Genomic DNA, 17210 nt, shown 5'->3' with positions numbered 1-17210 from the left:
TATCAGCGGCACCAGGAATCTGTGTTCCTTTTTGTTGTGTCATCTTGTTGGGTCAGCTCTCTGTGTGTGCGGCGCCATTCTTGGGCAGGCTGCACTTTTTTCGTGCTGGGTGGCTTTCCTTACAGGGCATACTCCTTGCGTATGGGGCTCTCCTACGCAGGGGACATCCCTGCGTAGCATGGCACTCCTTGCACGCATCAGCACTGCGCATGGGCCAGCGCCACACGGGTCAAGGAGGCCCGGGGTTTGAACCCTGGACCTCCCATGTGATAGGCGGACGCTCTATCCATTGGGCCAAGTCCGCTTCCCTCTTAATGTAATTTTAATGTAATTTATTTTGGTGTTTGTCTTTCAAATATGCACCCATATTTCTCCAATTTTTAAATGTTTTAAATAAATTGTGTCTACTGAGAATGCCATAAGGATACTTCTCCTTTTAGGACAATGATTGAATATACATAGTAAATTTAAACTTTAGAGACTGAACCTACAATTGCCCTTTGTGGACACCCCATCAAATCTTTCTCCATGATCCTGGATTTGGGGCTCTGGGTGGGGTCTTCACTATTATTTTAACAAGAGTACTTGGAGATGCTCACTCACCATCCAATGTAGCACTGGCAGAGGTTTTCATGGGATGTTGCCTGTTTTATGAGCAGTTCAACTTGTGTTGGAACGTCCAGAGTTTCATCATGAGAGAAGTCCCGACCTAAGACAAGAAAAACGAAATCTTTATAGCTACACCTGGATACCAGTTCCTACCTTGTTACTTGTTTGGCTGATTGTTCCTGCAGCCCAAATCAGTTTATCTTCATACATGAGTATAAAGGATAGATCAATTAAAAAACCCACCTCCAAGTGACTTGAATAAAGACTAGGATCTTTCTCTCAATTCAGAGGTGTTCAGAGATGGGAAAGCCCTGTAGTCAGTTGAGTTCAGAAATGGCAGAGATCTGACTGAATTAAGAGGATGACCTTCCTCCATTCCACAGTTATCTTAAGAGTAGAACAAGTAGACCAGAAACTCTATTCTGTTTTAATCCTCCAAGCTTCCATTTTTTAACTCTCCCAGGGCAGCTTGCTTCCAATATAAATTCATAATCTCCAACCTCAAACGGGCACTCAGCACTCACTGCCTGCCAAGCTTATGAGGGCTCCCTAGTCAACCTGCTTTGCCATCTCCACAAGGACAGTTGCATGTCTTCTCTGCTCTCCCCAAAGGTGTGAACTTTTCCCCCCACTTCTCACTTTCAGCAGATGCCCTCACCTCCTATTTTGCAAAGTTAATGAGTTCATTAAACAGAGTTTTTGAGCCCTGACAATGGGCGAGGCAGCAGTATAGGTACTGGATTCTTTCCACATGAACTTCCTCTTCTTCCCTCTATTCCTCTCCTGTTTAAGGTTAATCTTCCACCTGTGCTTTGGATCCCATCTCCTCCTATACTCTCAGAAACCTTAGATATCAATTATCCTTTTTCTTCAAACTCTCCCTCTCAACTGGACCCTTCTGTTTTTCAACATGCTTCTCTCTTCCATTAAAGAAAAGTAAGCCCCCCCACTTAACCACATATCCTTTTCTAGCTACTGTCCTCTGTCTTCCTCTGCCCAGCCAAATTTTAGAGTTTTTAAACTTGCCTACATTTCCGCACTTCTCTCTTCTCACCTTATACATATTCTTTAAATCCTTCAGTCTGGGTGCCAGGTTCATTTCAGTTCTCCAGAAGGTCACCAATGACTTGGAGCCATTCTTTTTTTAGATTTTGTTTATTTCTCTCCCCTTCCCTGCCCCACCCCCCCATTGTCTGTGCTCCATGTCCATTTGCTGTGTGTTCTTCTGTGTCTGCTTATATTCTTGTGAGTGGCACCAGGAATCTGTGTCTCTTTTTTTTGCGTCATTTTGCTGCATCAGCTCTCCGTGTGCATGGCGCCACTCATGGGCAGACTGCACTTTTTTCACACTGGGTGGCTCTCCTTATGGGGCTTTGCGCGTGGGGCTCCCCTACGCGGGGGACACCCCTGCGTGATAGGGCACTCCTTGTGTGCATCAGCACTGTGTGTGGGCCAGCTCATCACAAGGGTCAGGAGGCCTGGTCTGAACTTTGGACCTCCCTTGTGGTAGGCGGAGAGCCAAATTTGCTCATCCTGGAGCCATTCTTGACCCTTCCCTAGCCCTGACTTCCCAAGCTCTATCCCTTGGTTTTTATCTCCTAAAGATCTCTGGAATCCACACACATTTCTCTTATCTCCAGTACCACTATCCTAATCCTAGTAATCAACTACCAGTTCCTGCCCTTGTTAATAGCAGTAACCTCTTACACAGACTGTATACATGCCTCTCCTTGAATACATTCTCCACAGCTGCCAGAGCAGGCAGCACTTCACAGAGCACACCTGCTTGGGCCCTTCACCTTCCTTTTTTTTTTTTTTTTTTTATGAGCAAATATTTTAATTAAACATTAAGAGAGAGAAAAAAGAACACTTTGGAAAGCATACAGAAAAAGGTAGTTAATGTTGAATCACTTATAAAACGGAACCTCAGGGAGTCTAACAAAAATGCACCTTCGGTCGATGTTTGCATGTTTAAATTTCTCGTCTGACTTCCGTCCCAGTGCACGTGGAAATGACAGCTGCCGCGAGGTGTGGAGTTGGAGGAAGACTCCGGAAGGGAGAAATCAGAGGGTTCGGGGGTTATACTCTGGCAGTTTCTTGATCTTCTCCTTCTCGGTTTCACTTTCGTCTCTTGTGATTACCAAGGAGTGCGAGTAGCCCATGGCAACCTGCTCTGTGAAAATGCCGTCCAGCGTCTTGACCTCTTGGGCTGCAGTGGAAGACTTGGGTTTGTGATCCCCGTAGCCCAGCTCCCCGAAGGTCGGAGACGGGCCCCAGCTGATCGTGCTCTCATCTGCAGCCACGATGATACTGCTCTTCCCGCACGCCAGGCTTCGGATTTTCCAGCCGCACAGGTCCTGCACTGCTTTCGGGTACATGGTGGACTCACGAGAGGTGTTGGTGGCCCCCCAGAAAAACAGACCGCCCACTTCACTGACGGCAAAGGAGCAGGTGTAGCCGGCATAGATCTGGGATGCCCCACAACCAGGGAAGTCAAACAGCTTCACCAGGCGGAGCACCATCTCGTCCTTCTGCTCCGCGTGGCCCAGCCGCCCATAGCCACCGAACCCCCAGGAGAAGACGCGCTTCTGGGAGTCCAGGACCAGCGTGTGGTTGGCGCCACAGGCCACATCTCGCACAACCACATTCGGTACTGGCAAAATCTGCCCGTCTTTCGTCTTCTCGATGAAGATGGCCACTCTCCGGGGAACCAGCTCGCAGTCATACTCTATCCGCTGTGCTCGTGCAATGAACTTCCCATCAGAGTTGTGTCCCAGCTGACCATATTCAGGGCACCCAAAGGAATAGAGGTTTCCTTTACAGTCCATTATCATACTGAATTCAGCCCCACAGGCCATTTTCGTAATTGGCTGGCCGTTGTACATTATCTGGGCCGGGCTGGGCACCGCGTCGGTCTGGTAGCCAAGGCCCAGCTGCCCCATCTTGTTCTCGCCAAATGCAAACACAGAGCCCGTTTCTGTCAGGGCCAGGGTGTGGTTCCGCCCACACGCCGCGGACACAATCGCCTCGTGGCTGAGACCCTCGATGAGCCTGGGAGCCTCAACTCTCTTGGTGTCACCATGTCCCAGCTGTCCCTTCTCATTTCGACCCCAGCTCCACAGCTTCCCTTCCGTGGTGACGAGGAGGCTGTGGGCAGCACACGAACCCGAAACCACTGTCCGCACCCGGACCCCCGAAAGGCACCCTTCAGTGGCTTCCCACTCCCTGTAGGGCACAGGATAAAAATAGAAGGTCCTGTATGGTCTGGCGCTGGCCTAATGAGAGTAAAATCATTTTTTTTTTTTAAGGAGGTACCAGGGATTTAACCCAGGACCTTGTACATGGGAAGCAGGTGTTCAAGCACTGAGCTATATCTGCTCTCCATTGAGAGTTGGTTTTTGGTTTGTTTGTTTTTGTTTTTAGGAAGTACCAGGGACCTTGTACATGGGAAGCAGGCGCTCAACCACTTGAGCTACATCTACTCCCCAAGAGGAAAACTGTTTTGCATTGTGCTTCCTCCGCTCCAGTCAGACTGGTCTTCTTGTGGACCCTTTTCTTGCCCCATGCCCCTCACTACAGGACCCATGCACACGCTGTTTCCTCTGCCTAGAACAATCTACCCCTAATCAATCACTATTTCAGACTTTAGCTCATGGGTTGTTTTGTTAGGGAAGCTTTTCCTGGACCCCTCGACTAGGATTAAATCCCCCAATTACAGGCATCACTGCCCCAAATTCCTCTCTGCCACTTAGTATGATATTCCCTTTTAGATTTCAAGCTGCATGGAGGCAGGGAACCTGTCTGTTTTTACCAACAATTTTCTCAGCATCTAGCACTTGTACTCAAAAAATATACTTTGACTACACAATGAATGTGCCCGACCCTAATGCTAAGTGCTTTGCTGCCAGTATTTCATTTGATCCTCGCCACCCAGATGAAAGCCAGAGGCTCCTCAAAGGTCACCCGGCAGCATGCAGTAGAGCTGGCGTCTCTGGCTTACCTGACATCACCTTCCTCTCAGATGTAAGAGGACAACGTGAGATGTCTCCTTTTCAAAACTGGCTCCATTCTACAACCTCTACCAAAACGTAGATGGGCAATAAGTTGGAGTGTGGTCAAATTTACTCTATCAAGCCATGATGATAAAAAACATTTTCCTGTATTTGACTGATTTTGCACCCAAGGGAACTTAAAAAACCTATGTTAGGATGAGATGAGACCAATCTTAAGCAATGTTATGAGTTATCAGAAAGAACCTGAGAGGGTCCTTAACTGTTGGCCTTATAGAAACTCCAGTTTCCCAGTTAGCTAACTGGGAATTATAATTCAAAGTCCAGGCCCCAACACCACTGAAAATGGTGCTGTGGAAAAAGTCTCCTCCAGATTTTATGTTCCTTTTAAATAAACACATATACAACAAACTCACCAGTGAGCTTATCTCGAACCCTGTTAATAATCTGGATAGCTTTCTTATTTAGGGCCTCTGGTTTCACCAAACCATCTCCAACTGGAATACAAAAAAGGAGAAATAACAGCAAGAATTGGATCATCACAACAGGGTCAACAGAGACCCCTGTTTTTCCTCAAATATTCACTTTTATAAATGTTGAGCAATCCTTCTTCTGTGTCTATCTTTGTCCTCAGAATATAATGAGAAATTCACGGAACTTTTTCTACTCAAAGGCAGTTTTGTTGCTTCATCTTATTAACCTTCTCTCATGGTACAACACAGCTGCTATTTTCTTAATGAGATAGTCATTGGTACAATTCCTCAGAGGATGGACTTACTGAAAGAATGAATAGATTCTGGCACTGTGGTCCCCGTTTTCTTATGGGCTGGTTCTCCAAGCTCCACACCATCCAAAATTTCTAGGGGGAAAAATCAATTAGCAGGAAATTCAAACACCAAGAAGCCACTGTTCCAAGATATTAATTTCTAATTCTTCATGCACTACGTTCCCTTTAATACCTGCCCTACCTACCTCAATGGGGAAAGAAGAGAGGAAGCACATGCTGTTCTTTTTCCATTTAAAACTTTTTAACTTTGCAAAGCTTTTTTTTTTTTTTAAGGAGGTACTGGGGATTGAATTTGGGACCTCATATATAGGAAGCAGATGCTCAACCACTAAGCTAAACCTGCTCCCCTGCAAACACATTTTCAAAGGTGAGTTGTTATTATTGAAGAACATAGTGCTTATTGGAAATGAAACATGAATTTTCAAGCAAATAGCGTTAAGAAGATGTTCTGACAGAGAGAAAAAGGAGCATGGGTCAAAGATCTGTCAACATGGGAAACGGACTTTGGCCCAGTGGTTAGGGCGTCCGTCTACCATATGGGAGGTCGGGGGTTCAAACCCCGGCCTCCTTGACCCGTGCGGAGCTGGCCATGCGCAGTGCTGATGCGCGCAAGGAGTGCCTTGCCACACAAGGGTGTCCCCCGCGTGGGGGAGCCCCACGTGCAAGGAGTGCGCCCGTGAGGAAAGCCACCCAGCGCGAAAAGAAAGGGCAGCCTGCCCAGGAATGGCGCCGCCCACACTTCTCGTGCCGCTGAGACGACAACAGAAGCGGACAAAGAAACAAGACGCAGCAAACAGACACCAAGAACAGACAAACGGGGGGGGGGGGGGGGGGGGGAAGGAATTAAATAAATAAATCTTTAAAAAAAAACAAACAAACAAAAAAAAGATCTGTCAACAAAATTTAGTTGAGCAAAAAATAATAATAATATAAAGAAAATTAGTTTGGAAATGGATCACACATGATTGAAATGTTATTCCTTGCAGGAATTTACAGATTGATTTTGGGTAGAAAGAAACCTCAGGTTTTAGGGTTATCCACCACTGATTGTGATCTTTAGCAGAGAAGAATATAGAATGAGAATTATGAAGTTATTTAAACATTGTCCTTGTAAGCCATAGATCTTCAAAGTAAAGCTCATGTGATAATGCTTTCATTAATGACCTTCTGGAACTTAACTTTTAAGCCACATTATAAACAACCAAGTCCACTATCATCTGGTGCAACCAGAACTGATTGTTCAATTCTCCTCTGTATACTATTAGCTGCATGCAGGAGCCACCCAATTAATATATTAATGAGAACGAGGTAGACCCTGAGAGTTAAACCAGTCAGTCAGTCTCTACATGCTCTGGATAGGACTTTTTGCACAAGGTGCCCTGGAGACTGTGGGAGAATATGAGCCTGGGAAATTTAGGCATTCACAAACCCTGTCATGGTGTCCAGGGTAGAGTCCACACATGTCTATACACAATCCTGTAACTCGGTGCCTCAGTTCCTTACCTGGAATGCCCTTTCCTTTCTATCCATTCAGATTCCATCCATCAAGACTCAGCTTAAATCTCACCAACCCAAGAGCTCTCAACAATTACAGTTCAGAGGGATAGCTCCCTTCTCTGAATTTCCACAGCCTTTCTATTCCATGAGGAATAGAAATCATGAGGTCCTTGGTTACACACTGGAATTCATTGTTCTCTAATTATTTCATGTATGCCTTTGTCAGGTTTATAATGTGATTCCATGCTTAAGGACAACCTCTATATCACAGTTTTTGTTTTGTTTTTGTATCCCTAAACATTACTTGGCTTAGTTAAGTAACTAGCTGCAAATGCCCCATAAATATTTGTAGAGAATATATACTTTTTTTTAAATAACCCAACAGTAGTTCCCAAAGTGTGAACTGTGTAGGATGTTATTAGATGTTATAAGGAAAAAAGAATACTGGTCAGGAAGGCCAGAAACAATTAAACAGCTTTTCTCTAAGACTTCTCAATACTTTCAACATGCAGAAGTGTGTCCTGATTCCTGGAGGGATACGTGTCTTCCTGGGACTGTGTTCTATGGAACACGCTCTTGGAAACCATTTTCACATGGTTTCATGGCTCCGCTGGCAGTAATGTAAGTAAATTTCTGTTGCTTCCATCTTTCCATTTCTGAGCTATTAAACAATGCTTTAGGACCCAGCTAACAGAGATAATAATTATCCAAATCCAGACATCATTAAAATGCATGCTGGGGAGCTGATATGGCTCAATGGTTGAGTGCCGGTTTCTCTTGTACAAGGTCTGGGGTTCAATCCCTGAATAATATTCAGACATAACTTTAAAACTAGATTAAGATCAGATAGTTTGAAATTTCTGAGCTTGGGGTGGCCACTCCATCCTGAAAGGCATTACATAAAAAACACGTATCAGGTGTTTGGTGATCAGTAAATATTTCTAGACCAAGTTTTTGAAGTAAAATGAATGCCTGTTAGGTGATATTTTAGCAGTGACAACATCTCTGCAAAATTATCACCATTGAGAACCTCTAGAAAAACAGGTTTACTCCTTCCATATATCAGGGGCCATTGCTGATTTAGATCATGCCCACTTCTGGCAACAACAAAGCTTACCCTGTTTTAGAAATGCTCTGGACAGAGGGAATAGGATCGGCAATTTCTCCTGGGATGCACCCACCTACTGACTGGCCAGCAGAGTAGGAATCTGTCCTCGTTCGGGATCGCTTGTTGCCTTTGGTATTTGCTAGGGAGAGAAATAAAGGGAGTATTAAAGAGTGCTTCCATCTTTAAACTTGGTTGATATATAGCCTTACAATTGTAAAAATCTAGTTTTTCCAAAAGCTATATAATCCCTAAGAAAGGACAAAAAATATATTACCCAGGAGTAAGTGGGTAGGTGTGAGCATGGGTAACCAATCCAGAGAGACACTCTATACTGTTGATTCACAACTGCCTGTATTTCCTCTTAAAAATTCCAGCATGTTGCTCTCTATATGAAACTCAGACAAACCAAAATCACTAGAGTACTTATCCTGAAAAATATTTTAATTAATTTCTAAATTGATAACAGGAGTGTTCTGTTCTAATAGAAATACTCAAAATTCATTTCTAGCCACCAGTCCCTGCTTTATGAAATGTAATTCAATAGCTCAGTAATATATCCCAGGCTCAGCTTAAAGGGGAATAGGTTTTGTGAAATAAAATGTATGGCATATTCCTAATTTGGGAGTGTGGTGGGCTGGCAATGGAAGTGTCGACTCCAGCTCCTGTGCACTTGATGTTACTCACTGTCCATTAGCCGCCAGTTCAGCAAGGGGTCGTAGACGAAGGCTTCTAGCACGGCCATGACACTATCCTTGTGTTCCCGAAGCACTTCCATCACCGTGTGGCATGTGATTCTGTAGTTGCCGTCCAAGCCAGTAACCTGCGGAAGGGATGGAGCCAATCTCCACAGGAGTTCCTGACTCTTGCCCCTTCATGCCTCATGACCAAAAGCAAGTCCTGAGGATTTATCACCCTCACTTGGGAAGCAGCCACAGACCGTTACTGCTGTATCAGGCTGGCACACCTTGAGGGCAAGGAGTAAGGGCAGGGCTATGATATATATTTAACAAAGGTCTGATGTGAAAGTAGGAAATTTAATTAGGAAATAACAGGTGACTATTACCACAGAAATAACACAGGTCTTTTTTGGAAATGATGAGCTCTACCATGCAAGTCCATCCTCAGAGAGGATATATATCGGCCCCATTCTAAAATAGCTTGTTCCCAATATCCACTCACCTCCATAGCATTAGTCAACATTCTTGTTAGTCTAAATGGAATCTTCTCTGGGAACTTTTCTCTGGTCATAGCAACCTAGTGTAACAATGGGGAAAACCAAACCCACTGGTTAGATTATTTTCTTTAACTGAAACCAGGTGAAGGGAGATGGATTTCCTTTGCATGCCAGGACATATTTCAATTACAGCATATAAATGAAGTAGATACAGTTGTCTACTTTCAAGTTGTTGAAAGACAAACAAAAAATTTAAAATAAATAAATGAGTTAATAATAATAATTAAAAAAAAAAAAGGGACAAGTGCCCAGCCTTTCAACTAGCAAGCAAGTGGAGGATAAGGGACCCCTCTACTCAAAGAGGTATGTGAATAGCAGCCCTTGCCACAGGGGGGTTAGAATCCAACTAAAGCAAGTGTCAAAAAGCAGTGATTTCATTTCTCAGACTATCACCTTGCTGGAAGAGGTAGGAGTGAAGATAATGCCTTTCGGGCTTAAGTTTGCCTAAACTACCAGAAAAGGCTGAAAAGTGATCATTGAGGAAGGTGAGCTTTATGTGGTGTTCTAGAACATATGCTCACCTCAAAGCAGTCCCCAAAGTCAATGTGCAGGATCTTTCCACTCAGCCGGTCCAGCATCAGGTTGGATGGATGTCTTTGTTAGAGAAAGAACGGGGGTAGGGATTAATTAATAGAGCAGCACCGATGAATAAATCAACAAGTATGTGATAGTCTAGGCCAGGGGTTGGCAAACTACCACACTCAGGCCAAATCCAGCCCACTTCCTGCTTTTGTAAATAGATCTTTATTGGAACCCAGCTATACTTGTTTATGTAGTGTTTAAAGATGATTTTGTGCTATATCAGCAGAACTGAGTAATTGTGACAGAGACCAGAGGGCCCACAAAGCCTAAAATAATTACTATCTGGATTTTTACAGAAAAAGTTGGTTGACCCTTGCTCTAGGCCCCAAATGAGGATTTATCTGTGTGATTTCTCTTTGCCACAGTCATAATTTGCTGCCTCCACACCCCATAATTTGCTTTGGTCACATGATAGTTTTTCAGCAGTGTTAACATCTCAGAATGACAAGCCTTGATAATTATTACCACCCAGCAGATTATCACAGGGTCTCATCTCCCTAAGCCCCATAGCTAGTCCAAGCAGGATCATTTGGTTTTTGTCAAGGGGTATTCTGCACCCCTCTGGCTAGGTATTTTTCTTTTTTTAAATGAGAACCCCTTTAATTTATTCATTCATTCATTCATTTATTTATTTATTTATTTATTTTTAAAAGATTTATTTATTTATTTCTCTCCCCCCACCCCCCACCTCGGTTGTCTGTTCTCTGTTGTCTGTTCTCTGTATCTATTTGCTGCGTCTTCTTTGTCCGCTTCTGTTGTCGTCAGCGGCACGGGAAGTGTGGGCGGCGCCATTGCTGGGCAGGCTGCACTTTCTTTCGCGCTGGGTGGCTCTCCTTACGGGGTGCACTCCTTGCGTGTGGGGCTCCCCTACGCGGGACACCCCTGTGTGGGACGGCACTCCTTGCGCGCATCAGCACTGTGCATGGGACAGCTGCACACGGGTCAAGGAGGCCCGGGGTTTGAACTGTGGACCTCCCATGTGGTAGACGGGAGCCCTAACCACTGGGCCAAGTCCGCCGCCTATTTTCTTCTTAACACAAATTTTTTATTTTGGTGGGGTGAAATTAGTTTTACTACCAAAGAATTATGTGAGTAAATTCTTGAGTAAATTATCAAGAACTTTTAAAATTAAGTACTTGTATGTCAATTTCTGAACATTAATTACTTTTTCAGCCAGAACACTTGGATGAAATTTATTATGCAAAATATCAGAAGGATCTACTTTGCTTGGTTTCAATTACAGAAACAGTATTATTCATCTTAGCATAGCAGTGTTTGGTACATGCTTATTGAATGAATAAAATCAATCAGACTTAATATGGCTTTTAGTATATTATTAATAAATCAACCTATTAAGTGCCCTTAAACTATGGTTCTTCTCCTCTTTAGTTTGATGGGTCGTTGTTTTGGAATGGGTAATAAATAGGGGACTAAGGTTGATGCAGCAAGAGGCCTAAAGCACACAAAATACAAATATTTACTCACCAAGTGGTCATAAATCTCATTGGAAAACAAAATGAAACCATTCAAGAAAACTATAATGGAGAAGGAAGACTAAATGAAACAAAACATTTACTCACCTATCTCCCAGGCCCAAAATATACCCAACCATCGACATGACTGCTAAGGAGCGGGTGTAATTGGTTCTTCGGTCAAACCACACCTAGAACACAGTAGTGCATGTGAACAAGGCTCTAGGAGCTTTACCTAGGTTTAATATCATTATACTCCTATTGGTCATCTTATTATAGTTTAGTAATAACCAGTCAGAATGCATAATGGAATAAAGATCTTATTCACAATTATAACAAGAGTGAACTGTCCTCAAGATTAATGAAATGATAGACAGGACTTAGATGAATAAAAACATTAGACTTTACTTGGGAAGATAAAGTCCTGTGTAAATGGAAAGATAATCACTTAAAATTGTAAGGATGTAATTTCCTTACAAATTACTCGATACATTTCATGTAATTCCAATAAAGAGTCAAAGGTACTTTTTTTATTTTGGAACTTGACAAAGTGATCCCAAAATTTATTTGGAAGAAAAACAAATGAATATAGCCACTGAAAATAGACTTCTGTTAATAGCATGATACTTGAGTAAATATTGGCAGAAAGAACAATAAAACAAAGAAATCCAAGGGCACAAAGAATTTAGGGCATAATAAAACAGAATTTTTTAAACAACAGAAAAAGGATTATCTGGTAAATGGTGTGGCGGCTAATCATTTTGGGAAAAAAATTATATATTGTAATCTTAAATGCCAAATTGGGTTAGGATTTAAATGGGAAAATTAAATGTTGTAAATACGATAAAATAAAGGTACAAAGACATGTAATTTTGAGGTGGAGAGGACCTTTTAAACACAAAGCCAAAAGCAGGAACATTTTAAAAATGTTTGTTATTAAAAGCAAAGCAATACAAAACAAAACCCCAAACCAAAAAGCACAATTAAAATAAAAAAAACAACATCATCAAAACCACACACACACACAAAAACCCCAGGAAATATGAAAAAGACCAAATATCCTTTATATGTATACAGTTCAAATACTATTGTAAGCAAAGGCGAAACATGAACTGCTAAACCTAAATCCACTAAACTGCAGGATTATTTAACTTTTGTTCAAAGGAATGGTATACAACCCACAGCTAATCCCAGCAGAGAGGAGCCCACTACACGTGTGCCAAAGTGGGGTGCATGAGTAGCTGCAGGTGCCGTACCTCAGAGCTGGGGCTCTTCAGCCACAGCAGCTTGGCCAGGTCATCCCCGGCAGTATTATTGACAGCATGCTCAAACACCTCTACCTTCTGCATCAGAGTTAAGTGGTCATAGTCTGGAGCCATCTACATCAGGAAACAGCATTTGGTAAGAGAGCAGCCTAAGACAAGCCAGCTTAAATCCAGAAGGAAACACAGTTTGGGGTCCAGGCAGAGCTGGGTTCTAATTACCCTACCGCAGCCAAAAGGAAAAGGGAAATAGGAATGGTGCAGAAGGGAAGACTGAATGGCCACTTGGAACTTATAAGCACAGGAACTCCCTGGGCATAAGGGGGAAATGTTAGACTCTCACCTAAGCCTACTGGTGTGCACGAGAGCACTAGAGCATTCAAGGTTTTGGGTAAAAAGCAATTTTCTTTCTTATTAATTATACATCTACTAAACATGATTTTCCTATATGTTCAGTACTTTGTATATATTAGGTGTTTGGCAAATATATGTTGCCTGATAAATAATACTGCCCAGTCTCACCTAGGATGATGAAAACCCAATTTCTGGGCTTTGGGGTCCTTCTCTATCTTAAAGATTATCTCCTTTAGGACCCACTTCATTAAATCATCTTCAATGGCTAATTCCCTCAAATAGATTTTTCAGTGACCAAAACATATAGAAGAGCTAGAGATACCCTGACTTGTGAGTATTGCCTCCAAGACATTGAGAACAGGTTTGGTTTGGCAGCCTTATCACATACCCGCAACATGATGCGATGCTCAATGTTGAGAAGAATCTTCTTTTTCTCCCTGTAGTCCCGGATGAGGGCATGCAGCGTGTCACAGTGGGGAACCCAGCCAATGAGGCCGGAGTTTGTTGATAAAGGGATGACGGCATATCTCTGGATGCTGGCGTCCACAAGAAGGAAGGGTTATTGTACAGTAAACAGAGTACACTGTTGATCAGTTCATGACAACAGGCAAACTATTTTTAACGACCCCTTTCTCCCTTGACAGGGCTGTTGTGAGGTGTGTGTGTATGAGGGGCCCTCTGAGACTGCACTTTGTGAAGGGTAAAGTGTCACACAAAGACAGAGTGCACTGACCTTTTAAAAGCAACATCAGCCTTCTCAACTTGCCTAACAAATGAATTGCTTTGGGGAAACAATCAAGTGATTATTTCTAAGCCTAAAATAACCTCCCATATTAATATTTATGTTCTCTATAAAAGAGGAGGAACAGAGTACTGAGCATAGGACAGATTTTATTGGGCTTTCGCCCCACAAAAGGTAAAGTACAACTGAATCTGCAAATCTCTAGCCTAATGGCCACAAATTGTTTCATTCTGGAACCCCTGGAGGTTGTTAAAGGCATTTCCCAAGGAGAGTACACTGTAAATTCTGGAGAATTTTTATTTTTATGTTTGACACCTTGGCAAATGACTTCCTGCCAGGTACATAGTTTTATAACTTACTTCATAAAGATATGTGACTACATGGATACAGATAAAGGAACAAACTAGAAGACTTCTCAAGACATTGACACTCTTATGCCATCCTGAATACCTGAGATTTTTCCGAAGAGATGTTGGGTCATTGGCCAAAAGGGTGTTCACCAGGCCAAAGAGCTGCATGACACGTTCATCCTGTCGCAGATCTTCATGGCCCTTCAGGAGGAAAACAAACTCATGCCCGTTGCTGCCTGTGAGGGATGGTAAAAGTGGTTAGTGTACACCAGAGGTTCTCAAACCCTTCAGCTGTTAGACTTACTTAATCCAACTGTTCCCAGGTACCTCCTGTTGGTTCTCTTAATACTGCTCACACCTCTGGAAATAGTTCCTTTACTGAATGCTCTTTAACAATGACAAGAACCTGATGGACACATGTTTTAATAAAATCACCCATGTCCCTGTGTCAAGATATAGCAGTGTTGGGGAAATGGATGTGGCCCAGTGGATAGGGCGTCCGCCTACCACATATGAGGTCCAAGGTTCAAACCCCGGGCCTCCTGACCCGTGTAATGAGCTGGCCCACACGCAGTGCCTTTGTGCACAAGGAATGCTGTGCCACGCAGGGGTATCCCCTGCGTAGGGGAGCCCCCCACACAAGAAGTGCACCCCGTAAGGAGAGCAGTCCCATGCAAAAAAAGTGCAGCTTGCCCACTCCTGGCACACATGGAGAGCTGACGCAGCAAGATAACAAAACAAAACAAGACACGGATTCCTGGTGCTGCTGACAGAATACAAGCAGACATAGACGAACACACAGCGAATAGATATAGAGAGCAGACAACTGGGGGTGGGAGGAAGGGCAGAGAAATAAATAAAAAATAAATCTTAAAAAAACACACACACTAAAAGATGAAGGGAGCAGATGTAGCTAAAGTGCTTCCCATATATGAGATCCTGGTTCAATCCCCAGTATCTCCTAAAAAAACAAAATAAAAAAAACAAACAAAAACCAAAATAAAACATGAAACATTACTGAGAGGGTGAGACCTAAAGTGGCATGGGGTACTCTGGCCTACCTCAACAATTCCAGATGGGTAACACGAGACAGGAAGGGAAATTATGGATGCCCTCTGTTAAATAAACCTCTCTGTGAGACCTTAAGGGTATCTAATTCATTTCTACTTCCATATGTCAATTTTATACAAACATTTCCCACAAAGAGACAACATAATGGTAAAAAAGAAAGAAGCTCTTTCGTCAATGTAATTTGTCACCTTCCCCATTTCATGCAGATGCCTCTTTGCTGGCCCCACTCGTTTCCAACACCTGCTACCACAATCAGCTCTCTGGATTACAGGCCCTCATAGTCCTCTCCCACTTTTTCTTTGTGCATGATTGTTAGGTGTCACTTAAACCAAGCACAACTACAGGAATGAGTAAGAGTCCCAGGGAGGCTGGAACAAAAGAAAATTCACTTGTCCTCTATTCCTTTTTCAATCAACATGTGAGAGGTGTAGCATAGGAAAGATTAGAAGTGTGTGTAGCAAGCAGTAAATTCAGGAGAGGCATGGGGAGTGTTCAGCCAGGGTGGGCAGGAGGGGCAGATGGCATAAGTGCCCAATTGTCCTTACCCATGAGTGTCAACTTCCGGGGCCTCTGCTTGGATGTGATGACTTGCAAAGACGGTGCTATGGACTGGATGCGAATGATTGCCTGGTTGGGGTCATATGTTCCTGGCACAGCCAATTCAAGGTCCCGGCACATCAGAAGTTTTGGGGAGACATACTGCAGCTCTAAGGATGTAAGCTGTGAATAATTACCAAAGGATTTAGTTTTCTGTCTGGGGGGGGTGGGGGGGGGGGGACACGACCTAAATGCAATTTCAGTATTTTTCAATGGATTGCTAAAAGCAATTATTTGTGCCAATGTCTGCAGGTAGAAGTGGAACCAGATGCTTCTGCTTAGCATTAGAATGTTCACAAATGGTGAAACAGAAAGGACTACAATGACGGTTAACACGGCTTGAGCCCTGAAGATCCTACCTGGGGCAGCTGCTTTGAGATTCGTCTGAACACATGATAATAGAGGTCCCAGGCTTGGGTAAGGTCCTTGACATTCCCTGATTTCATGTACTTTCTGCACCACTCCTGGGCTTCCATTAAATCTCGACCGTATGCCTAAGAGGGAAAACAGGGAACATTTGCAAATTGTCAAGCTGTCAACTAAACCACAAGGTCAAATCCCCACCCCCAACAGCCTATAGCAGAAATTCCTGTAACTGGAAGGTGTCAATGTGGAATTGGTTAGCAAGAGAATTTTTGCAGTTCTCCAGTTGCAGAGCTTCCAAATCCTTGGGATGGCTTATTAGGTAAGGTAAGGCTGGAGGAGAGGTAAACTGACTTCTGGAGGTCTCTGCTGGTTTTCCAGGTAAGCTTTTAGGAGGGTTCTTGTAACTTAATGCCAATTAAATTTCTGGAATTTCTGCATCCTGTGACCGCTGTTAGAGTCCATTTTATTATTATTAAAGTTAGTAGAAAGGCCACGGAGCAAGGAACCTGATAAAGGACTGGGTGACATCATATCAAGCATTTCCATTCCATACCTGATTAAAGGAGGTTTCCTTTAGAGTCTGGGGTCCCCGTTCCATCATAGCATGCAGGGGCTCCAGCACCTCAAACATGCCTTTCACATTCCTCTCCCCAAAGTACAAACGAGAGGCCTCTTCCAGGCCTTCATGCCACATCTCATGCCAGAGAATGGCCACTCGGATCAGCTCCTCACTGACCTGTATCAAAGTAGAGAAAGAAAGGAAAGAAGCACCAAAGGAAAGTTCATCTCAGAGTTGTGTCTTCTGGCAGCCAGAGGGAGTATGCAGCACTGTCTTGTGGAAGAAAAAAGTCTCACTCTAGACCTCTGGTTAGGTGACTGGGACCAGTGAAATGCCCACTGTCTCCAGACTCACCATCATGGCCTGCTGTACCAGGGTGTTACTGTGCTCACACATGTTCTTGAGAATCTTGTTGGCTGCGTTGTGACGGGCTGTCGTGGTAGACTTAGAAGCCACAGTCAGGGGGTAGATGAGGGCCTGGAGCAAACACAAAAGGGAACATTTGCAAACAGACAATTGAGGATGACAAAAGAAATGGCAAGTATCATATTAATGCCCAAGAGAGTCTACCAGGAAGGGGTTACTCAATCTTGAAGGGAAATCTTTCTTC

At 43.5% G+C, this 17210-nt stretch overlaps 1 protein-coding gene across 2 annotated transcripts in view; it reads right to left on the bottom strand.

Moving 5' to 3' along the window:
* The window catches only part of MTOR (mechanistic target of rapamycin kinase), a 165689-nt gene that overhangs the window by 1525 nt on the left and 146954 nt on the right, over positions 1-17210 (bottom strand). For both annotated transcript variants that reach the window (XM_058304419.2, XM_058304418.2), the window contains exons 43-57: positions 16955-17077; positions 16595-16777; positions 16035-16169; positions 15624-15798; positions 14108-14243; positions 13304-13451; positions 12556-12678; positions 11408-11490; positions 9767-9839; positions 9191-9265; positions 8696-8831; positions 8085-8150; positions 5398-5478; positions 5036-5116; positions 604-709 (exon numbers count right to left, since the gene is read on the bottom strand). In XM_058304419.2, coding sequence (XP_058160402.1) covers positions 604-709; positions 5036-5116; positions 5398-5478; positions 8085-8150; positions 8696-8831; positions 9191-9265; positions 9767-9839; positions 11408-11490; positions 12556-12678; positions 13304-13451; positions 14108-14243; positions 15624-15798; positions 16035-16169; positions 16595-16777; positions 16955-17077 — 1724 coding nt within the window. The remainder of the gene's footprint in view (positions 1-603; positions 710-5035; positions 5117-5397; positions 5479-8084; positions 8151-8695; positions 8832-9190; positions 9266-9766; positions 9840-11407; positions 11491-12555; positions 12679-13303; positions 13452-14107; positions 14244-15623; positions 15799-16034; positions 16170-16594; positions 16778-16954; positions 17078-17210) is intronic.

Source organism: Dasypus novemcinctus, chromosome 9, assembly GCF_030445035.2.
Source record: "Dasypus novemcinctus isolate mDasNov1 chromosome 9, mDasNov1.1.hap2, whole genome shotgun sequence".
Classification (NCBI taxonomy): domain Eukaryota; kingdom Metazoa; phylum Chordata; class Mammalia; order Cingulata; family Dasypodidae; genus Dasypus; species Dasypus novemcinctus.
Note: the sequence above shows the minus strand (reverse complement) of the source record. Positions and strands in the feature narration are given on the sequence as shown.